This window comes from Rhinolophus sinicus, linkage group LG01, assembly GCF_036562045.2.
Source record: "Rhinolophus sinicus isolate RSC01 linkage group LG01, ASM3656204v1, whole genome shotgun sequence".
Lineage (NCBI taxonomy): Eukaryota > Metazoa > Chordata > Mammalia > Chiroptera > Rhinolophidae > Rhinolophus > Rhinolophus sinicus.
In genome coordinates this window covers 152,588,369-152,613,356 of record NC_133751.1, presented here as the reverse complement: position 1 = coordinate 152,613,356, position 24,988 = coordinate 152,588,369, and the positions used below count along the sequence as shown (strand labels likewise).

The 24,988-nt window shown below is 36.8% G+C and overlaps 1 protein-coding gene across 10 annotated transcripts in view; it reads left to right on the top strand.

Annotated features, from left to right (window-relative positions):
- The window catches only part of SCN1A (sodium voltage-gated channel alpha subunit 1), a 131,402-nt gene extending 114,088 nt beyond the window's left edge, over positions 1-17,314 (top strand). For 9 of the 10 annotated variants that reach the window (XM_074337321.1, XM_074337326.1, XM_074337352.1 and 6 more), the window contains 6 exons: positions 35-316; positions 2,744-2,797; positions 4,383-4,520; positions 6,477-6,581; positions 8,173-8,443; positions 14,053-17,314. In XM_074337321.1, coding sequence (XP_074193422.1) covers positions 35-316; positions 2,744-2,797; positions 4,383-4,520; positions 6,477-6,581; positions 8,173-8,443; positions 14,053-15,230 — 2,028 coding nt within the window. In that variant the 3' untranslated portion in view covers positions 15,231-17,314. The remainder of the gene's footprint in view (positions 1-34; positions 317-2,743; positions 2,798-4,382; positions 4,521-6,476; positions 6,582-8,172; positions 8,444-14,052) is intronic. The other variant, XM_074337357.1, reaches the window with a different exon arrangement.
- Positions 17,315-24,988: the final 7,674 nt, after the last annotated feature.

Genomic DNA, 24,988 nt, shown 5'->3' with positions numbered 1-24,988 from the left:
TTCTGACTTTTCTTTTTTTCCATTTGTGTATTAGGTGGTTGTGAATGCCCTTTTAGGAGCAATTCCATCCATCATGAATGTGCTTCTGGTTTGTCTTATATTCTGGCTAATTTTCAGCATCATGGGCGTAAATTTGTTTGCTGGCAAATTCTACCACTGTATTAACACCACAACTGGTGATATATTTGAAATCAGCGAAGTGAATAATCATACTGATTGCCTAAATCTAATAGAAAGAAATGAAACTGCCCGATGGAAAAATGTGAAAGTAAACTTTGATAATGTAGGATTTGGGTATCTCTCTTTGCTTCAAGTTGTAAGTGAACACTCTTTTCTCTGAAATTTGTTTACTGTTTGGAATAATAAAGTAATGACATATATCCATTATTTAGTTATTAAGAAGAAAGTTTATAACATATTTGTTTTTCCTAATTTTGATTTATTGTTACCACTTTACCAGCCCAAGTGGATGGAAACTTCAGTTTATTTAAGCAGTGCAGACAGTTGAGAGTGTCCAGGAATTTCAGTTCTTTCTCCAGGGCTTTTTCTCTTCATATTGCTTTCTCTTCCATATGAAAAAATTGATTAATGCATCATAAGTTTTTTTTTTCTATTGCAATTGAAAAGCTTGTTTCACTGATAGATCATACCGCATCACACCACAAAGCACACAGACTTAACACACCTGATTGGATAACAACAAATTGGTAGGAATTAACTACTACTGAGTTGTGTCATTTGGACTGAAGATTGGGGAATGCTGTTCAGGTTTTAGGGTCAGATGCTCATAGTGATAGGAAGTAATACTGGGTAATGCCTGGACACAGAAATGAAACACAAGCAGCTGCTGTCTTATTCCAAATGACCTCTTAGTACAATTACTTACGTTTGTTTTATCTAAATAGTCATGTTTTCACTCCTGGGTCTCCAAGACTTATTTACACAAAAGACAAATAGTTCACAACTTATAAAAATGTAATAGATAGCAGCCCTGTAAACATCTTCATATGATGCTAAGTTTAGCTGCAGTTGCATCACAACAAAGCAGTGAATAAAAGCAGTCCAGATTGTTCAAAAACCTTTATAAAAATGCTGCTCAAATTTGGGTGCTGAAACTCTGCTTAAAAAAAAGAAACTATATAAGTTCTTCTCTTGTGGTTCTACAGAGTTCTCAGGGCAAAAATCTATTTCTTTTCACCAAGGTTATGATTGCAATTGTGCAACCAGGAGACTAAACAAGCAAACAAACCTACACTGGTCAAAACCCTCTTGCATCTCTTTCAGAGGTGTCTGTACTATTACCCCTTTGCACGTTCTTCCCACCTTCTTGTTGGAAATTTTTATTACTCTTCTGGATGTTTCAGAGTTACTTTGAATGCTCATTCAATTAAATAGGGATTTTAAAAATCTGGCAAGTATGATTTCTTTAAATATTATAGTAGACACATGATGATATTTCCTTGGCCACTTATCCTAATCTTAACTAATAACTACACTTGTAAATATCACTAAAGCATATCATCTCCTCTGTAAAATTGAGAAAAGAAAATTTCCAGGAATTCCTTAAAATATTAAACAATTCTAAAAATATATCTGAAGGATCCTGCACACATCCATTAAATAAATTCTGCTACTAAAGAAACTAAAGTACTGCTTTATACTTGGCTTTATACAGAATCACTTCTCTGTTAATTAGTAACCATTAAAATGGTTCCTTGAATCACCTTTCTCTGTTTCTGTACCTAGTGTGTAATGGACTTACTCTGTCATTGACCTCAGTCATTGACACATTCATCCTTTACCTCTTTGATACACAAATAACTTCTATTTTCTAGCTAAGAATCATTACTTTTTCTTCGCTGCCATCATGCCCACCCTTACTTGGCTTTCTTCCCAGGACATCCACCACTTCACAAGTGTTAGTGTTATAAATGTGTGTGTGTGTGTGTGTGTGTGTGTGTGTATGTGTGTGTGTCTGTTGGGATATAGATATTGAAAGCTTTGCTAAACTTGCTCCCTAATTAAGGAAGAACCCTCTAAGACCCATAGGACTCAATTCATGACCTATGACAAATAACAAATGACTATAAGGTATTAGACTTAAGATCCTTCTTGAAACTGTGAATGCCAAGTGTCTGCTGTACTATTTTCCACTTTTCTTTCCCATATTAACTCACTCTTATCAAAAATTACAGAGAAGGGTAGAATATAGGGTTTCTGGATTTTATGCTTCAAAATTCTTAAAAGGATACTTGTAATGCCAGCTTTGTGTACAATTTTATGATCCTTAGAGTGTTACAACCAAGAAAAATCTTAAACTTTCAGTCACTTTGATCACCTTGTAGACAGAATTCAGCAAATGATCATTGAATCTAAGTTATAATTGTTTTGTTGCTACAGACATTGCCAAGTGTGTTGTCATTTGTAAAACTTTCTGAACATATTCTGTATTTTGACAGCACTTTAAATTGAATGGTTTCATTAACTCTGAAAAATTGAGAAGTATTTATGAGTTGATTATCAAGCAGGAGGCTATATCAAGTGACCATTTTGTTCATTATGTGTTCTAGAAACGAAAAGTGTTACTATGATAGTGTGTTGGTCCAAAATTCATGTAAAATTTGTTTTGAAAAGTCTTGAAAATGTTCCTTTTTAAAAAATATATAAGTAAGACTATTTATTATGCATCAGATATATTCATATTTTTTACTCCAAATTAAAGCACACATGTCCTTTTTAATAGGCCACATTTAAGGGATGGATGGATATAATGTATGCAGCAGTTGATTCCAGAAATGTAAGTATTTCCTACATCCTATCTTTTTATAATATTGGTTAGATGCTAAAATTAATTCAACAGAGCATAGCAGCTAAATGAAATGATTCTGTGATGATTTTTTAAAAGCAAAGGAAAAATATGACTCAAATTAATATTCAATTATACCACTGTTTATTGGAAAGATCTTATGAAGATAAATCATGACAAATTATTTTGAAAGTCAAACTAAAGTAACATATTCATATATTTAATAAATAACAAATATCCATCTATTAAATATTTCCTGTTTCCTTTTTAGTCTAATGATTACATAACCAGTAATAATTTTGGTGTGCAAAGGCAACTGTGAAAAAATACATGATTACCATCAGTATTGGAAATGTATAGTTAATTTCCATATTAGACAGTATGGAAAGTTAGGGATGTTGTCCAGGCAGCCTTAGGTTTCTAAAACAGTCCATTTCAAATTCATTATGTTATTTAATCTTAGCATCCATAAATTTACTGAAGCCTTTACCAATGCTGTTATCACTTCTATAGCCAACAGTTTCCTTTAAGTTTATATCACCAAAGTTAAGACCTACTTTATATGATATCTCTTTCAACAGCCTCTTTTCAGGCTTCAAGAAGAGAACTGAAATCCATGTTCATTCCAACTCTGATCCTCAAAACGTTGTAAAACTTAGTATTTTCTATCAGCCTTCATCTTTCCATTCTGAAGCCCAATCTGTTTAGTCTATCATCATAAAAAATAACCTCTTTCCTTGTAATCTTTAAACTGACCTGATACAGCTCACTTTTATCTTTCTTGACATGGACTTCCCGTCAGTGATTTTAGTTTTATGCTGAGTACCTTCCTGATACGCTCCAGCATTGTTTTACTTCCCTTGGTTAATTATTATTTTGTCTTTTGTGTTTGGTTGGTCTTTAACTCTTTTGTCTTTAGAAGGAAATAAATCTATTAGGAAACTATCTATAATGATTCCATTACCCCTTTACTAAATGGTAAATGATAGTTCAATGCTAATTTACTCTATGTTTAATCTATAGATTAAATTGTCAATTGAAGATTTATAAGATGGAGTGTCCAGTTATGTCTACGCAATCTGGAAAATTCATTAAGTGTTATGATGTTAAATATATGAATGATCTTTATGAATGATTAGAAACATCTATATAAATGATTCAACTCTTGTTTGCTGAATAATTCATACAGGCACAAATGGTTGCTTCTAAATAGTCTATACTCATTTACTGAAGTAAAAATTTTTCACTAATAATTTTTAAATTATTAAAATTCAATACCTTAAAAATTTACAAAGTTTCACAGGCCACCGTCCAAATATCAAGATATTAGTTGTATTTATAGTTATAAAAGTAGATTGATTATACAGTGTCCTAATAACAATATTTTTCACATGAAAACATCCATAAGGGCTATGTTCAGAGATTTTTTTTTAGAGGTAGCTGATTGAGAGGAAAAAAAGGAAAGTACTGCTTAAGTATTATTAGAAATTTTCTTTTCTATTTTCATGAAAAACCTCCAATGACTTCCAGCATTAAAATGTATTGTGATATTTTACAAAATATTCTCCTTTGGTAGGTGGAACTCCAGCCTAAGTATGAGGAAAATCTGTACATGTATCTTTACTTTGTTATTTTCATCATCTTTGGGTCCTTCTTCACCTTGAACCTGTTTATCGGTGTCATCATAGATAATTTCAACCAGCAAAAAAAGAAGATAAGTATTTCTAATATTTTCTTTCCCACTAAGATCACAAAATTATTTGAAGTGTTCTTGCTACCAAACGGTGCTTTAATTCAGACATCAAATGGGTGTTTATATTAACTCTCTTTTTTCATCCTCCCACTCTGCTATCCACTGCCCATCTCTTTCAGAGTATGAAAAGCCAAGAATGATTGTGCTGCATATTTCTGTGCATAGGCTCACAGAACCTCCCTCCCCTCTGCCGTGTTTTTTTAAGCAGTGACCACATTTTCTATCTTTTGAAAGAAAATAATTAGAAAAGGACTAGAGAAGAACCCAGGCACATGCACCTTTACCAAAGTCAACTTTTGTCCCTACAACTCCTTCCTGAAAATAAATCTTCAATTAAAACCCTTAGAATATTTGCAATAAATTAATCATGAGTTGTAAACTTCTCTAGTGTTTCTTTTCACATTTTTTTTTACTTCATTGTTTCCTTTTATATATTTTCACTTCATCCGCCCTGATATCTAATTGTAAACTATCAATTCCAGTCTTGAATTAAGCAGCTCTTTATTTTATTATCATTTGTAAAGCCCATTTTATCATTCCAAATATATGCATTATATATATATATTATAGAAATATATACTTATAGAAAATATGGAAAAGTAAAAAAATACTACTTGGGAGTAACCACTATTCACATTCTATGTTTTTCCATTCAGACTTTCTCTAAATATATTCTTCTTGTTGAAATTATTTTATCTGTAATTATAAATTCTCTTTTTGACTTAACATAAGTATTTTCCCATTTTCTTAAGTCTTCATATATACATTATCGTAATCTACTTAACCATTTCCCAGTGGATTGATGTTTTAGGTTGTTTCTAATCTTTAATGATTTAAATTTGCCCTTTCAAAAGTCCTTGTGCCAAAAATAAATAAAAGACAGAGAGTTGTTAATTATTTCCTTAAGATAAATTCCCAAAGTGAAGTATTTTGCTTCCCCAAAATAATATCCCCACTCATACTGCCAGTAACAGTGTATGGATGTGCCCAGTCACTGCTGCTTCACTGGCATCGAACATCCTCTGGTTTCAATACTTGATGTTTGATAAATTACATTTGCATTTAATTTTAAGTTTTATGTCTTTTACTGGTAGGTTTGAACATGTTTTCAAGTGTTTTTTTGCCATTTTTGTTTCTTACTTTGTGTACTTACTGCTCCTTCATCTGATTTGCTCAGTGTGTTTTCTTCTTACGTACTGAGTACTTTCACTCATTGTATGAGACTCTTTCACTACAGAACATTCCTGTCCCTATCCCCTTTTGTTATTATTATTAATATTATTCTGTAGTCAATATCAGGATACTCTGTTTCGTTTATTAGCCTCAGTTCTGATCCTCTGAACTATCATATACCTGCCATATCATATACCTGCCATATTTGTGATACCTGACTTATTCCCTTGCTATTTTACCAACTTGTCCAATTTTCTTCCCATCTTTTTGTACCAATTCTTGGCAGAGTGAAAGCGGCTTTTTATGAGTATTCTAGGCTATCTTGCAATATACAGACTTTAACTCTTTGCTACATGTGACTAAAACCTATCATTGTCTTTAACTTTTAAAAGGCAGTATGTATAGTGTAAGGAATCAAGTATTTCGTGTCTCAGTGAACCAGATTTTACCACTCAGTGAGTCTTGAGTAAAATATTCAACTTCTCAGTTTCTGGGTTTTTTCTCTGTAAAATAATAATGAAAATAATAAAGTCAATTACGTATAATTGTGAGAATTAAATAAGATTGTATGACCTAAAAAGTACTTTTAATTTTTCAAATTTAAAATTCCAGGCATAATTATTCTAACTGGGTGAATTTTGCATTTACTTTCTTAACTGTACCTTTCCTATTTTAAGTTAAGCATTGAAAAATTTTGTGCAAAGGGACATACTTTTAACTAGTTTTGATTTTTCTTTTCTATACTTTGGAGGCCAAGACATCTTTATGACAGAAGAACAGAAGAAATACTATAATGCAATGAAAAAATTAGGATCGAAAAAGCCACAAAAGCCTATACCTCGACCAGGAGTAAGAAACACCAAATGATATGGGAAAAAATATATACAAAAACAAAAACTTACGTGGGTATTCTTACAGAAGAGATAGCAGCAAACATTTGCAGCAGCAAAGATTTCTTCCACTTTTAGAGTATCATTAATTCATATCTTTTCATGGTAATGGTAAAAATTATATAAAAAGAGAGAGACCAAGAAAAAAGTAGAACAGAAAATGCACCCTTGATTTCAAGGGATTGAGAATTCTACATCTAGAATCCAAACTAAATGGCTAAGGACCCATAGGTAATGTGATATGCACAAGAAAAAGTTGATCATATAATTCAAAAGTAGTTACTAAATAATGTCAGGGAGAGGAGTACACTTTGGATGGAGTTAAAATACATGCCAGCTTTCTGCTAGATTATCAAGTTGATGAAATCTTGAGTGAAATAACACCTTACTTCCATTTTATTTTTCATTGAAGGTACTGAGTGTTTGGAGGAGGAAAGAATTCTAGTATCTACTATTCATGTATATGACTGTAAAGGTTAGAAATTACTAATGCCTACAGAAGTCAGAGTCAGTAAATATAATTCATGATAACAAATAATACTCTCATGTTTCCATGATGAACCAACCAAACAACTACTGTGAAACGGAGAAGCCTCATCCCACACTGTACTGGTTTTTATGCTGATGCTATGTGAAGTTAAAATAATTCCTGGGATGCATTGGGGAACAAAATACTAGTGAACATTCATATTATGCTAGCCAACAGTTACCTTCTTGAGAATGATAAGTAAAACATATTTTCCCTTATTAAGCCTTAATAGTGGAAGTAGAAACGAGTCAGCTATATGTAGAAAAATGTGAGATAGAAGATATCCTCAGAGTTCCCCATTGGCCTAGGGAAGTGAGACAGGCCATGGCCTGCAGTGACTGACAATGGCAGAACTGGGGAGCAGAACCACGGATCAGTGACAAGGGATATGAATTTTTGACATCAAATCATACGTAATGTCATTCTGGTCTGATTACCCGTGTGTAGGCTCAATCAACATTCTGTGTCTGACAATGTCAGCAAAGACTGTTTGATGCAAGTATATCAATACTGCCATTCATGAGCTTTAAATACTAATGTTATAGGTGTGTGCTGGAAATCCCAAGTTCCCTTTAACAGTTCTATGAAAATAAGACAATGGAATGCTAATAGATACTGCATTTTGAAATAGCGGCATGGGCCACCTGATTGTCAGATATCCTGGTAAAACAAAATGAAGCAGGCTTCTTAACTTCTCATAATCTTAACTCATAATCTCATAATGTTAATATGCATTTTGTGTCTCTGAGAGAAGCGTATTAGTGTACAATGTTTCTTATCAGAAACCTCCTTTGGCAAGGGATTCTTCTGTGGAATAAACAAACATAAGTAGTAAATAGCAATTTAGATAACTAAATTTAAAAAATTAATGTGCTATAAATCATCTTTTACAAAATTCAGGGTGAGTGATTACTATGTACAATACTAGAAAGTCAATTAATGCAGAAAGTACTTACATAGATGTTTACTGTGTACAGGAAAACTCTTCTCTGTTGCTAAAAGCATTTCTCTTTCTCTACAGAATAAATTTCAAGGAATGGTCTTTGACTTTGTAACCAGACAAGTTTTTGACATAAGCATCATGATTCTCATCTGTCTCAACATGGTAACGATGATGGTAGAAACAGATGATCAGAGTGATTATGTAACTAGCATTTTATCACGAATAAACCTGGTGTTCATTGTGCTGTTCACTGGAGAGTGTGTGCTGAAGCTCATCTCCCTCCGTCATTACTACTTTACCATAGGCTGGAATATTTTTGATTTTGTAGTTGTCATTCTCTCCATTGTAGGTAAGAAATATTTTAAGTCTCTTAAGTTCAGCTCAATAAAAGTAAATGTTGGAACAATAAAATTTAGAGATCATCCCATCACTCAGAGATAACCACTGTGAAAATGTTAATGTATTTTATCCAGGTGTGTTTGTTTTTCTTATAAAATGAGACTTCTGCTATATATACAGCATTGTATCCTATTCCATCCATTTTAGACATTAGGTGTATTATTATTTCAATACAGTAAAGTTTCATTCATTTGAATTAGAAATGTGCTATTAACTAAGACAAAAATGTTTTTGACAGGTTGAGATGGAATAGCCTATACAATATTTAGTTGTCTTTGTTTAGAAGAGGACTAGAAATTTAGTCTGGTACTTAGGAAATACATTGCACCAGAGAAATGGACATAAAGTCATCAGCATGTAAATAGGATTGAAAAGTCGATGGCAAGATAAAGAAAAATATGGAGTGGGATGAGAATAAAGAACAATGTTAGCAAATACAGATGGTAGGTCTTTTAAGGGTATGGGGTAGAAATTTTCTAGATCACCTTGAAATCAGTTTACAGTAACAATGCACAAGGCAAGTGAGGTGGCATGGGATATTGTTTCATCAGCCATGTACTTCAAAGCCTAAAATGTACAACAAGCACATGAGCAATAGCTCATCTCATTAAAGATACGACTCTAACTCCAGTGAAGTAAAAAAGACTGTCTGTGGACCTGAAGTATTCATTCTTTCCTAAACCAGATAATATGATTGGATCAATATTTCACCATCTCATATGGGGCACTCTGTTGGGAAGATTTTCTTTAAAAAAAAAAAAGACTTATTAAAATTAGCTGACATACAGTCATATAGTTATATATGTCATACTGTTATATATGCCACAGTGTATGTCATAATATTACATAGTTTCAGGTATACACCATATTCAACATTTATATACCTAAAGAAGTAATCACAGTGATAAATCCAGCAACTATCTGACATTGTATCACGCTATCACAATATTATTGACTATGCTGTATATTGCATCCCATGACACGTTACATCCCCAAGACTTACTTGTTTTATACTTTGAAATTTGGACCACTTATTGCCCTTCAGCTTCCCCTTCTTTTTAATTTTTCAATTACAGTTGACATTCAATATTATTTTATATTAATTTCAGGTGTACAGCACAGTGGTTAGACATTTACATAATTTAAGTAGTGATTCCCTTGACTAGTATCCAGCTGACATCATACATAGTTATTACAATATTATTAACTATATTCCTTATGCTATACCCTACATCCCCATGACTACTGTGTAACAACCCATTCTTACTCCTTAATCCCTTCCCCTTTTTCACCTACCTCCTCAACCACACTCCCATATGGCAACAATCAAAATGTTCTCTGTATCTATGAATGTGTTTCTGTTTTGTTTGTTTCTTTATTGTGTTCTTTAGATTCCACATATAAGTGAAATCACATTGCATCTGTCTTTGTCTGACATATTTCACTCAGGACTTACATCCTCTAAGTCCATGTATGCTGCCACAGATGACAAGAACCCATTCCCTTCTATGGCCGTGCAATATTCCATTGTATATATGTACCACCTCCTCTTTAGCCATTCATCCATTGACAGACACCCAGGCTGCTTCCACACCTTGGCCTTTGTAAACAATGCAACAATGAATATTTGGATGCACATGTCCCTTCAAAGTAGTGTTTTGGCTTACTTAGGGTAACTACCCAGAAGTGGGATTGCTGGGTCTTTCTTTGTCTCTTGTTATAGTCTTTGTTATAAAGTCTATTTTTTCTGATATAAGTATTAGTACCACAAATGTTGTTCTTTTTTTTTCTCATTTTCATGAAACATCTTTTTCCCATCCATTTACTTTTAGTCTATGTGTGTCTTTCGATCTGAAGTGAGTCTCTTGTATGCAGCATATGTAAGGGTCTCATTTTCTTATCCATTTAGCCACCCTGTGTCTTTTGATTGGAGCATTTAATTCATTTACATTTAAAGTAATTGTTGATAGAGGTGTAGTTATAGCCATTTTATTCTTCATGTTTTTTATCCTTTTTGTCTCATCTTAAAGAAGGCCCTCTAAGATTTCTTGTAATACTGGTTTGGTGGTGATGAACTCCTTTGTTTTTTTCTTGTCTGGGAAGCTCTTTATCTGTCCTTCAATTCTAAATGATAGCATTGCTGAGTAGAGGAATATTGATTGTACGTCCTTGCTTTTCATCACTTTGAATATTTTTTACCAATCCCTTATGGCCTGAAAGGTTTCTATTGAAAAATCAGCTGACAGTCTTATGGGAGCTCCCTTACAGGTAACACTGCTTTTCTCTTGCTACCTTTAAGATTCTCTCTTTGTCTTTAACCTTGGTATTTTAATTTTGGTGTTTCTTGGTGTGGGCCTCTTTGGTTTCTTCTTGTTTAGTCTCTGTGCGCTTGCTGGACTTATATGTTTATTTCCTTCACCAGGGAAGTTTTCATCATTATTTCTTCAAATAGGTTGTCAATTCCTTGCCCTCTCTCTCAATTCCTTCTGGTATCCCTATGATGCAAATGTTGGTACATTTCATGTTGTCCCAGAGGCCCCTTAAACTACCCTCATTTGTTTATATTATCTTTTTCTTTTTGCTGCTCTGATTGGGTGTTTTCTTCTGCCTTATTTTCTAAATTGCTGGTTTGAGCCTTTCTTTCATCTAATCTACTGTTGATTGCCTCTAATGTATACTTCATTTCAGTTACTGTAGTCTTTATTTCTCCCTGGTTCTTTTTTATATTTCTATATCCATTTTTATGTTTCTTATGTCTTCGTTGAAGTTCTCACTGAGATCATTGAGCGTCTTTATAATCAGTGTTTTGAACTCTTTGTCTGGTAGATTGCTTGTCTTCATATTTTTTAGTTCTTTTTCTGGGGATTTGTTTCTGTTCTTTCATTTGGGACATTTCTTTGTCTCCCCATTTTCGCTGCCTCTCTGTGTTTGCTTCTATGTATTAGGTTAAGTTACTGTATCTCCCAGTCTTAGTAGAGTAACCTTATGTAGTAGATGTCTTGTAAGGCCCAGTGGCACAGTCTCCCTGGTCACCTGAGCCAGGTGCTCCAGGTGTGTCCCTTGCATTGGTTGTGTGTGCCTTCCTGTTGTAGTTGAGCCTTGATTGCAGTTGGCACATCAGTGGGAGGGATTGACCCTCCAGCTGATTGGTTGTGAGGAGTAGCTGTGACTACAGTGGAGGAGCTGTTGTTCAGGGGCTGACCCTATGGCGCAGGATTCACTTTAGCAGGGCTCTGATGCCTACACTCTATATCCTTTGGGTGTGTCAGTTTTGGAGGTAGTTGGCTGGTGCTCTTGTGTGGTCTGAAGCTGGCGACCAGGTGTGTTGATTACAGGACCACTTGGGAGGGCCTCTGGTGCAGGCCAAGTTCAGCCACTGCCTGTGCCCTGCCTGGGGCCACTTGGTATGAGCTATAAAGTGATCTGAAGATGGTTGCCACTGTGCTGGGCTTGGAGGTGCCAGGAAGAAGCTAAAATGTGAACCGAGGCTCACTGCCACTAGTACAATTTCGGGCTGCTTTATAAGAAGTATGGCACAGGCCAAGACCAGATCTGCTTGTCTGAGGTTAGCTGAATCTTTAATATATTTTTAGGAAAGTCTGAAGCATAGGCCAGGACATGCTTCATGGAAAAGCCACTAGAAGTAGTTTGGGTGGGCCAAGGTATCGGGGAATCACCTGATCAGGGTGAACGGTGTTGTCCAGGTTGATGGAGACTCAGATATGGTGTTCACCTATGTCTGCACTCTGGGTGAGGGTAGGGCTCAACAAAGAAACAATGGCTTCTACCAGCTCCTCCATCTGGGAGAAAGCTCAACCTCCAGCTCTCGTCCTGAAGCCAAACAACTTAGTTCCTCCCTGTATGTCCCTGGTGCCTGACAATGCCTGCTGCCCCAGCTCTGGAGCTCAGAGTGAGTGAGTCCATCAGTGAGTAAGTTTGTGCATGGTTTCTTTAAGAGGAGCACCTAGGACTCCAACATCTCAGGCTCACTCAGTGACAATCTCTACTGGTTTTCACAGCCAGAAGTTATGGGGACTTCTCAGCACTGGAACTCTGGGTTGGAGAGCCTGGTGTGGGTCTGGGACCCTTTGTTCCAAAAGGGACCTCTGCAGCCAAGATATCCCTCCCAATTTTTAGTGGTCACACACAGGTGTGGGACCAGCCCATTCCACATCTCTGCCCCTACTACCAGGCTCTAGGTGGCTTCTTCTGTATGTCGTTAGTTGTAGGGCTTTGGTTCAGCTAGATTTAGGGTGATTCTCAATGATGGTTGTTCTATAGTTTAGCTATAATTTTAATGTGGTCATGAGGAGGCAAGCACAGCATTTACCTATTCCTCCATCTTGGAAATCCCGTTTGGGCAGATTTTTCATGTCATTCCCCCCTCTGAAGAAGTTGGTCATATATCCAACTTATATGTTGTATGTGGCCTTTGATTCATATACTAACCCGTAGTGTAATCAGTTGTCATTTATGGATAGGATACTAAAGTTATATTCTCTCCTCTCCTCTCTCTCTCTCTCTCTCTCTCTCTCTCTCTCTGACATACACACACACACACACACACACACACACACACACACAACTTATGTAAGCCAACTATTTACCCATTACAGAATTAGACAGTGTAGTTCAAAGTCACTTAATTTCTTTAATTCCTTTTCAGTACAATTATTATTTCATAATTTAAAAGACAAATGCAGAAAGAAACTTAAAAGTAGAAGGCTGAGAGACCAAAGTGAGACACAGGAGACCAAAAAAAGCACCAACATTGGATCCTTTTAGGGATGCACCAGAGCATATATAAATATATAAGAATATTATAGAGGAAGCATAGGAAAGCATCAGGTTTATGGAGAGATGAAAATAGCATCAAAAACTACAGATACTTTTAAATGGATATGGATAAGGACTGAAATTGGATATGTGATTTGGCAATTTCAGAAAAAAATTTTAAGTAAATTAAAAATAGTCTATAAACACTCCTCAACGGCAAAAGGTACTGTAAAATCCTTATTGAACTGAATATTGTCTTAGTTCAGACTTCCATAACAAATTACCATAGAATAGGTAGCTTTAACAACAGAAATTTATTTTTTTTAAATTCTGGAGGCTACAAGTCCAAGATAAAGCATAGTGGGTTTCTAATGAGAGCTCTCTTCCTGGCTTGTAAAAGATCACCTTCTCACTTTGTCCTCACATGGCTTGGGAAGGAATGGGAGATAGAGAGAGACAGTAAGCTCTCTAGTGTCTCTTCTTATAAGGAAACTAATCCCACCATGAGAGCCCCACCCATATGACCTCATCTAAATCTAATTATCTCCAAAAGGTTCTATACAAATACTATCACATTGGGGGTTAAGACTTCAACATACAGATTTGGGAAGTACAAAATTCAGTCCATAGCAAATATTAAGTTAATTTAATATTTAACATAAATAAATATAGCATATTTATGTCAAATTTAAGATTATGTAACTGCCTTGACAGAAATTTAGCTATTATTTTAATTGATAAGTTCTTCACTGTTTTGCATTCTCATTTTTTTTTTATCCACAGGCATGTTTCTGGCTGAGCTGATAGAAAAATATTTTGTGTCCCCTACCTTGTTCCGAGTGATCCGTCTGGCCAGGATTGGCCGAATCCTACGTCTGATCAAAGGAGCCAAGGGGATCCGCACGCTGCTCTTTGCGCTGATGATGTCCCTTCCTGCGTTGTTTAACATCGGCCTCCTGCTCTTCCTGGTCATGTTCATCTACGCCATCTTTGGAATGTCCAACTTTGCCTATGTTAAGAGGGAAGTCGGAATTGATGACATGTTCAACTTTGAAACCTTTGGCAACAGCATGATCTGCCTGTTCCAGATTACCACCTCTGCTGGCTGGGATGGTTTGTTGGCACCTATTCTCAACAGTGGACCTCCTGACTGCGACCCTGAGAAAGATCACCCTGGAAGCTCAGTTAAAGGAGACTGTGGGAACCCATCTGTCGGGATTTTCTTTTTTGTCAGTTACATCATCATATCATTTCTGGTTGTGGTGAACATGTACATCGCCGTCATCCTGGAGAACTTCAGTGTTGCTACTGAAGAAAGTGCAGAGCCCCTGAGTGAGGATGACTTTGAAATGTTCTACGAGGTTTGGGAGAAGTTTGATCCCGATGCCACCCAGTTCATGGAATTTGAAAAACTATCTCAGTTTGCAGCTGCTCTTGAACCCCCTCTCAATTTGCCACAACCTAACAAACTCCAGCTCATTGCCATGGATTTGCCCATGGTCAGTGGTGACCGGATCCACTGTCTTGACATCCTATTTGCTTTTACCAAGCGAGTTCTGGGGGAGAGTGGAGAGATGGATGCTCTCCGAATACAGATGGAAGAGCGATTCATGGCTTCCAATCCATCAAAGGTCTCCTATCAGCCAATTACTACGACTTTAAAACGAAAACAAGAGGAGGTGTCCGCTGTTATTATTCAGCGTGCTTATAGGCGCCACCTCTTAAAACGAACTTTGAAACAAGCTTCATTTACATATAATAAAAATAAAATCAAAAGTGGGGCTAATCTTCTTGTAAAAGAAGACATGATAATTGACAGAATAAATGAAAACTCTATTACAGAAAAAACTGATCTGACCATGTCTACAGCAGCTTGTCCACCGTCATATGATCGGGTAACAAAGCCAATTGTGGAAAAACATGAGCAAGAAGGTAAAGATGAAAAAGGCAAAGGGAAATAAATGAAAACAAATAAAAATAATTGGGTAACTTAATTGTTTACAGCCTGTGAAGGTGATGTATTTTTGTCAACAGGACTCCTTTAGGAGGTCAATGCCAAACTGACTGTTTTTACTCAAATCTACTTAAGGTCAGTGCCTACAATAAGACAGTGACCCCTTGTCAGAAAACTGTGACTGTGTAAAGGGGAGATGACCTTGACAGGAGGTTACTGTTTTCACTACCAGCTGACACTGCTGAAGACGAGACGCAATGGCTACTCAGAATGTAGGGACCAGTTCAAAGGGGTGTAAACCTATATTTGGGGGTTGTTTAACATGAAACACTTTAGTATAGTAATTGTATCCACTCTTTGCATTTCAACTGCCACATTTGTCACATTTTTACAAAATCTGTTAGTGGATTCATCTTTTTTTTTTAAATCCATGTGTTGTTTATTATATGTGACTATTTTTGTAAACAGGGTTTCTGCTTGGAAATAGACTAAAGGACCTCTTTAACAGGTATGCCATGGGGGTAATGGCAATCACGTGGCCCTCCCATCTGCACAAAGTGGTTTGCATGAGGGCATGCTGCACTTAGAGATCATGCATGAAAAAAGTCACAAGGAAAACAATAAGTTCTTAAATTCCATCCATATTTCTGGGAGCGATAATTAGGTGATAATTGGAGGTGCTTTGCTCATCTTGTTTTGTCAAATTTAGTCCCTAGACCATGTGGATCATTTTTGCGGGGGTACGCCATTAAATCTTAGCAGGTGCAAACTTCATTCAAATGTCTGAAGTCATAAATGTTATGTTTCTGTTTATTGTATTAAAAAACTGAATAATGAGCATTGCTTCCCCCTTGAAGACCGATTTGACCAAAAGAACCCTTTATAAATTTCTGCTTAATCCTGCCCTTTGTTTAGCCATCTTCAGCTCAGCAAGGTCAACACTGTATATGTTAATGAAATGCTATTTATTATGTAAATAGTCATTTTACCCTGTGGTGCACGTTTGAGCAAACAAATAATGACCTAAGCACAGTATTTATTGCATCAAATATGTACCACAAGAAATGTAGAGTTCAAGCTTTACACAGGTAATATAATGTATTCTGTACCATTATAGATAGTTTGGATGCTATCAATGCATGTTTATATTACCAAGCTGCTGTATCTGGTTTCTCCCACTGCTCAGAATCTCATTTATGAGAAACCATATGTCAGTGGTAAAGTCAAGGAAATTGTTCAACAGGCTTCATTTCTTTAAGCCATTAAGCAATAGTTTGCAGCACTTTAATAGCTTTTTGGTTATTTTTAAACTTTAAATGGATAACATATGGTGTATAGCCAGAGTGTACAGACATGTTAAAAAAAAAAAAAAAACTGCTTAACCTGTTAAAAATGTGTTTAGTATTTTATAAGTAAATATAAATACTGTAAAAAAAAAGTCATTTTATTTTATTTTTCAGCATTATGTACATAAATATGAAGAGGAAATTATCTTCAGGTTGATATCACAATCACTTTTCTTACTTTCTGTCCATAGTACATTTTCATGGAAAAAAAATTTGCTAAATAAGAAATGAAAACAAGACTGGGTAGTTGTAGATTTCTGCTTTTTTATTACTTCTGCTAATTTTAGATTATTTCATAATTTTAAGGGATAAAATATGTTCACCACTCAAATCCAAGTTATGCTTTGCAATTGGAAAGGGTATAAATTTTTTTTTTTTTACATTTTTAATAGTGCCTGCATTAACTGGTTGAAGACAATGTTTAGTTTTCATGTGTGTCCTTTTTTTTAACTTCTCCTTATATTTTCATTTATTTGGAGTTATGCTGCTCTAGGTTGCTCTATATATGATGTGGGTTTCACTTTTTTTTTTCCACAAGAAGAGCGTAGTGAACTTATATAGTCAATTACATCAGGACATTTTGTGTTTCTTACAGAAGCAAACCATAGGCTCCTCTTTTTCTTAAAACTACTTAGATAAATTGTATTTGTGAACTGCATGTTGGAAAATGCTACTATTACCCTAAATGATGCTAACCAACATTAAAAATGTGCAAAACTAATAAAGATTACATTTTTTTATTGTATTGTTTGCCCAGTTACTTTTTGTTAAAAGTATTTTATGGACATCATAGGAATGGCAGCTACGGGGTGGTCTTATTGAGTTCTCCTCCAGACTTACCACAAATTGAACATCTATAACCTATCAAAGGACTTTCTGCTCATCACACAGAACTCATAAGAGACCCCTATGAGGATTACTTGAAGGTGGGTGTGGGGACAGAGCCCCAGAAAGTAGTTTACAGGCTCTCGGCCTCACGTGGAAAGGTGCTGGCTCGGGTAGTGGATGGCTGTCGGCTGTGGCTGATTGGCCGTCGGCTGTGGCCGGTTAGCCGATTGGCCGCTGGTATAACTGCTGCGGCTACGGAGGAGAGCCGAGGAGCCGAGGAGAGCGGAAGAGAGCAGAGGAAGAGAGTCGAGAAGAGTGGAGGAGAGTTGTCGGTCAGTCGGTTGGCAGAAAGGCGGATGGCAGGTCGGGCGTCCGGTGGGCCCAGCCTCCAGTGAGACTATAGTGGTATGACTCCCCTACCTATGGCTCCGTGGGTGTTCTTTTTTGGCCTCACCATATCCTGCGTTCTTGTGTGGGGAGCAGGAGCAGAGACCCCGCAGGCCGCCCCGCACGACAGTGGGCAAACAGGGCGAGCAGGGGAAAAGAGAAGGGAGTGGTGCGGAGACGTGGCCATATCTACGGCTGCCGGGATGCGAGGGCCTCAAGTCACAGAACAGAGATCACAAGAGCCAGGAGGTGGGCTCTTTCACTGCGTCCCACAGCTGATTTCTCCTGCCAAGAGAGCAGCATATCCAGCATTTGAGGCAGTAACCTCCGCTGAGGTCTCCAGCTGGGCCCTAGGTCAGACAAAAAAGACAAAAGGCAAACTCCATACCTGGGCCCCTCTCCCCACTCTCCCACACCAATCCTATCCCTGCCTTTCCAGAGTCTCAAGCTGGTCCCTGAACTGAAGAGTAGTGTCAGATTTTAGAGGAGCTGTAGTGCTCAGGACCTAGAAAAAGCCACTTCATAGCTGGGACGTAGGGAAGAGGCTGGGAAGAGTGTGACACTACTGGGCTGGGAGACAGAAGAAACCTCCCTTCCCAACCCCCACCTTTTCTGAGCTACAGCTCAGGACAATTACAGCTACAGAGACACATGCAGAGGTCAACAGCAGGTGGCAGAGGCAGCTCTGGGCTTTCAGCAGCTCAGAAATCTCACGCCCCCCACAGCCCCCCAATGGAAGAAGTGCCCTAAGACTCAGGAGACCTGGACACAGGAAATAAGCCCTCCTCCCAGTGGCTGGCTGTGGTGCTCTCAGAGTGTGTTACGTGCAGGCAAGAGGAGAAACTGCACTGACTTTGTAAAAACTACCATCCACACCCCATAGTCCCACTCATCTAGAACTTCAGTGCCAGGGTCAGTCTGGATGCCAGGTGGCCAGCTCTGCCTGCACAAGACGCAAAGGAGTCTTTGTACAGCAGAGAACAACCTAGAGATTGTTTGGTGGGCTTAAGCCAAGACTGCTGCTTTTTTTCCTTTTTTTTTTTTTTTCTTTTATATTTTTGGTAATTTTGCCTGTGTTTGGGTTATCGGTTGTTTTACCTGTGAGTATATCTGTTTTTTTCTTTGGTGTTGTTGTTGCTGTTGTGCTTGCTGATTTGTTTTGTTCTGAAATTGCCATACACCAGGACCCAGCCCAAAAGACACAAGATTCAACACACCCAGAGACCAACTCCAGACTAAACCAGAGGATCACCAGGTTTGACTTACAAGTGACACACCAAGAGGGAATTCTCTACAGGCACAAGAACCCATAGGGGCCAAGCCTCATCTGAGCGGTCAACCCTCACACAGCAGATCATCCACTGTGGGTAGAGCGAAGTCTCACAACTAGTCAGCCTAGGAGTCAGTCCCATCTACTGACAAGCCAAAAGCAATTAAAGCTCAACTTTAACAGGAGAATACATACAACACAAGCATCACCTCTGGAGTACATGCACAGGAGAATAGGGAAGTGGTGAAAGTCAAATATAAAGGACACATACTATGTAAGACCACCCAGCAAAGACCGAGAACCCTAAGGGATCTACCTAATCCATCGAAGCAAACACAGAGAGTCAGCCAGAATGGGGAAACAAAGAAACATGTCCCAAATGAAAGAACAGAAGTAGCCTCCAGAATTGGAACCAAATGAAATAGAAGTAACCAACCTATCAGAGACAGAGTTCAGAACACTGATGATAAGAATGTTTAAGAAGCTTAGTGATGACATAAAGAAGGATAGAGAAATCATAAAGAACAACCAGTTAGAACTAAAGAATAAAATAACTGAAATAAAGAACACACTTGAAAGAATTACCAGCAGGTTATATGAAGCAGAGGATTGAATCAGCTATTTAGAAGACAAGTTAGGACAGATCACCCAAGCAGAACAACAAAAAGAAAAAAGAATTAAAAATAATGAAAATGGTTTAAGAGACCTCTGGGATAACATCAAGCGCAACAACATGCGCATCATAGGAATACCAGAAGGTGAAGAGAGGGAGCAAGGGATCGAGAACATATTTGAAGTAATAATGACAGAAAACTTCCCTAACCTGATGAAGGAAACTGACATACAAGCCCAGGAAGTGCAGAGAGTTCCAACCAAGATGAACCCAAACAGGCCCACACCAAGACACATTATAGTTAAAATGGCAAAGGTTAAAGACAAAGAGAGAATCCTAAAAGCAGCAAGAGAAAGACAGCAGATTACATACGAAGGAACTCCTATAAGACTATCAAATGACTTTTCTATAGAAACATTGCAGGCCCAGAGGGAGTGGCAGGAGGTACTCAAAGTGATGAAAAACAAAGGCCTACAACCTAGGTTGCTTTATCCAGCAAGGCTCTCATTTAAAATTGAAGAAGAGATAAAGAGCTTCCCAGAAAAGAATAAGCTAAAGGAATTTATCAACACCAAGCCATCAATGCAGGAAATGTTAAAAGGGCTTCTGTAAACAGAAGAAAGATGAAAACAATCTAACTAATGACAACCAGAAATAAAAATAACAAAATGGCTATAACTATGTACCTATCATAATCACTTTAAATGTAAATGGATTAAATGCTCCAATCAAAAGACATAGGGTGGCTGAGTGGATAAGGAAAGAACATCCTTGCACATGCTGTAAACAAGAGACTCACCTCAGGTCTAAAGATATACACAGGCTGAAAGTGAAGGGTTGGAGTAAGATATTTCATGCAAATGGAAATGAGAAAAAAGCTGGAGTTGCAATACTTACATCTGACAAAATAGACTTTAAAATGAAGAATATATTAAAAGACAAAGATAGGTACAATATAATAATAAAGGGATAGATCCAACAAGAGGACATAAACCTAGTAAACATCTATATACCAACATAGGAGCACCTAAATATACAAAACAGATATGGACTGACATAAAGGCAGAGATCAACAGTAACACTATCATAGTAGGGGACTTCAACACACCACTGACAACAAGGGACAGTGCCTCCAGAGGGAAAATAAATATGGAAACAGCGACCATAAATGACACATTGGGACAGTTGGATTTAATCGATATTTTCAGAGCATTTCACCCCAAAGCTGCAGAATACACATTTTTTCTGAAGTGTACATGGAACATTTTTCAAGATAGACCACATGTTAGGCCACAAAATAAGTCTCAATAAATTTAAGAAAATTGAAATCATACCAAGTGTCTTCTCTGACCACAGTGCCATGAAATTCGAAATCAACTACTGGAAAAAAAATTGGAAGACACACAAATACATGGAGGCTGAATAACATGTTACTAAATAAGGACTAGGTCAACAATGAGATCAAGGAAGAAATCAAAAGATATCTCGAGACAAACAAAAATGAAAACACAATGGCCCCAAATCTATGGGATGCAGCAAAAGCAGTCCTAAGAGGGAAATTCATAGCAATGCAGGCCTACCTAAAGAAACAAGAAAAATCACAAATCAACAGGTTATCCTTACAGTTAAGGGATCTGAAGTTCTAGCCACAGTAATCAGTCAAGAATAAGAAATAAAAGGCATCCAAACTGGTAAGGAGAAAGTAAAGTTGTCATTATATGCAGATGACGTGATACAATATATAGAGAACCCCAAAGACTCCACCAAAAATCTGTTAGAACTTATAAATTACTTTAATAAAGTAGCAGGATAAAAAATTAGTATCAGAAATCGGTTGCATTTGTGTATACCAATAATAAAATATCAGAAGGAGAAATTAAGAAAACGGTCCTATTTACAATTGCTTCAAAGACTAAAAAATACCTAGGAATAAATTTAACCAAAGAGTCAAAAGACCTGTACTCAGAAAATTACAAGACACTGAAGAGAGAAATTCAAGAAGATACAAATAGATAGAAACACATACCATGCTCATTGATAAGAAGAATTAATATAGTTAAAATATCCATACTGCCTAAGGCAATATACAGATTCAACTCAATTCCTATCAAACTACCAAGGACATTTTTCACAGAAATAGAACATGGAACCATAAATGACCCCGGATAGATTCGACAATCTTGAGAAATAAGAACAAAGTGGGAGGTATCACAATACGTGACATCAAATTATGCTACAAGGCTATAGTAATCAAAATAGCATGGTACTGACATAAAAACAGACACACACTGGAACAGAATAGAGAGCCCAGAAATAAATCCAGGCCTATATGGTCATTTAATCTATGACAATGGAAGGAAGAATTTACGTTGGGGTAAAGACAGTCTATTCAATAAATGGTGCTGGGAAACCTGGACAGATACATGCAAAAAAATGAAGCTGGACCACCTCCTTATACTATCTACAAGAATAAATTCAAAATGGATTAAAGACTTAAATGTAAGATCTGAAACCATAAAACTCCTAGAAAAAAACATAGGAAGAAAGTTTACAGACATTGCCAGGAGTAATATTTTTAAGGATATATCCCCTCAGGCAAGAGAAGTAAGAGAAAAAATAAACATATGGGATTACATCAAACTAAAAAGTTTTTTTCACAGCTAAGGAAACCATCAATAAAACAAAAAGGGATCCTACTGAATGGGAGAAGATATTTTTCAATGATATATCTGATAAGGGGTTAATATCCAAAATTTATAAAAAACTCATTCAACTCAACACCAAAACAACAAACAATCCAATTAAAATATGGTCAGAGGACATGAAGAGACATTTTTTTAAAGGTGACAGATGGCAAACAGACATATGAGAAAATGTTCATACTGTTGGTGGGATTGCAGATTGGTGCAGCCACTGTGGAAAACAGTATGGAGGTATCTCAAAATATTGAAAATGGAACTACCTTATGACCCAGCAGTTCCACACTTAGGTATCCAGAGAATTCCAAAATGCTAATTTGAAAAAAATCTATGCTCCCCTATGTTTATTGCAGCACTATTCACAATAGCCAAGACATGGAAACAACTGAAATGCCCATTGGTAAATGACTGGATTAAGAAACTGTGGTACATTTATATAATGGAGTATTACACAGCAATAAAGCACAAAATCTTACCATTCGCAACTATATGGATGGACCTAGAGAACATTATGCTAAGTAAAATAAGTAAGACAGAGAAAGACAAATACCACATGATCTCACTTATATGTGGAATCTAAAGAATAGAATAAATGAACGAACTAATCAGAAACAGTCTCAGAGACATAGAGGACAAACTGAGGGTTGCTAGATGGGAGCGGTGGTGGGGATAAGGGAGAAGGTAAGGGGATTAGAAACACAATCAGTAACCACAAGATTGCCACAGGGATATGAAAGTGAATTTGGGGAATATAATCAATAATGTAGTAAACAGTTTGTAGGGTATCCGATGGACATTTGTCTTGTTAGGGAGACCACCTCAAAGATGTTGTAGATGCCTGACCACTGCACTGTACACCTGAAGCTGAAGCTGAACAACAATGAATGTCAACTGTAATTATATATATATATATATACACATGTGTATATATGTGTGTATACATATATACATATGTACATGTGTGTGTATATACATGTATATATATTCACAAGAAGTGGAGTACAGCATATGGAATCGAGACACTGAAAATGTAATGCCTGTATGTGATGTCAGAGTGGTAGTAGTTTGGGGGAAGGAGGTTATCTCTTTGTCAGGGGTATAAATGACAAAAGTCTAACTATTACAGTGTTTTGTACACATGAAACTAATAAAAAAAAGAAAAAAATAGATAATTGGATAAAGATGTGGTTCCTATCTACAATGGACTGTAATGTGGCCATAAAAAAGAATGAAATCTCACCATCTACAATAACATGAATGGACCTAAAGGGTATTATGGTAAGTGGAAAAAGTTAGACAGAGGAAGAGAAATACCATATGATCTCACTTATATGTGGAATAAGGAACAAAATAAATGAACAAACAAAACAGAAACAGACTCATAGATACAGAGAACAAACTAATGGTTGCCAGATGGGAAGTGGGGGCTGGGTTGTCAGAAGGTGATGGGGGGGGCTGAGTAGAAAAGGGGAAGGGATTAAGAAGTACAAATTGGTAGTTACAAAATAGTAATGGGAATGTAAAGTACAGCATAGGGAATATATCAATAATATTGGATTAACTATGTATGGTGCCAAGTGGATAATCAACTTATCAGGGTGATCACTTCATAAATTATATAAATGCCTAACCTCTGTGTTTCTGTACACCTGAAACTAATATAAACTAATGTTCAATATCAAGTATAATTGAAAAATGAAAAAACTAAAAAGAAGATATTAATCTTCAAAAAAATGTTTTATAATAAGATGAAGTTATTTTTATTCTACAAATTGGGGGGTGAAGAAGAGGTAACACACACACACACACACACACACACACACACACACAAATGGGTCTACTTGGGCTAAGGTGTGTCTTTGTTAGCAGAAGGAACTGATACCAGAATATAAGCTGGAGACCCCAGGAGGCAAAGTATGGAAACCCAAGCAATTGTTGATGGCCACTTGAAGTACAAAAACAAGCCCTAAAATCTATATTTAAAATTTTTTTTTAATTTAAAGTCGTTTTTTTGTGAGTTGGGTATTTTGCTTGCACCTCTAGAACCATGCCTCTCCATGCATCTCCACCCTGCCCCATGTGAAGGTAATTGTATGCATTGCATCAATCTCATCAATAAATCTGTTACTCTCTAGCTCCCAGTTGCTTAGGCCAATGGGAAGTCCTATCAGGAAAGCACCATCAGGAAAACACCAGAGAGAAAAGAGAGAATTGAGTATTTATTCCCCAGTTCCTTCTTCACTGGGTTGCTCTGAGTTAGCAGTGGCTGCATTTGTCAACAGAAAGTCATACTCAGGTCAGATAGCCCCCTCTTACAATGAGAGTTACTTTGTCCAAGGTCTGGTCATCATCCCCGCCCTTGCTCCCTTAGACATGTAGCTGGACTGACCTGTCCCTTCTAGCTTTCCCCTAATCTTGCAGACACATTTTTAAATGCTCCCTTCATGAAAACTTTCTCTGTTGCCCCATTTCAACGTCCCATCTGTCTCCTGCCTAGATGATACAGTGATTCAATAGCTCGTGAAAGTGGGCAAGAGACAAAGATTTGCCTTGCATCAGCTTGAAGGCTTAATCTCACTGGCTTTGGCATAGAGAACAGTAACTGAGGAAACAACGAGAAAG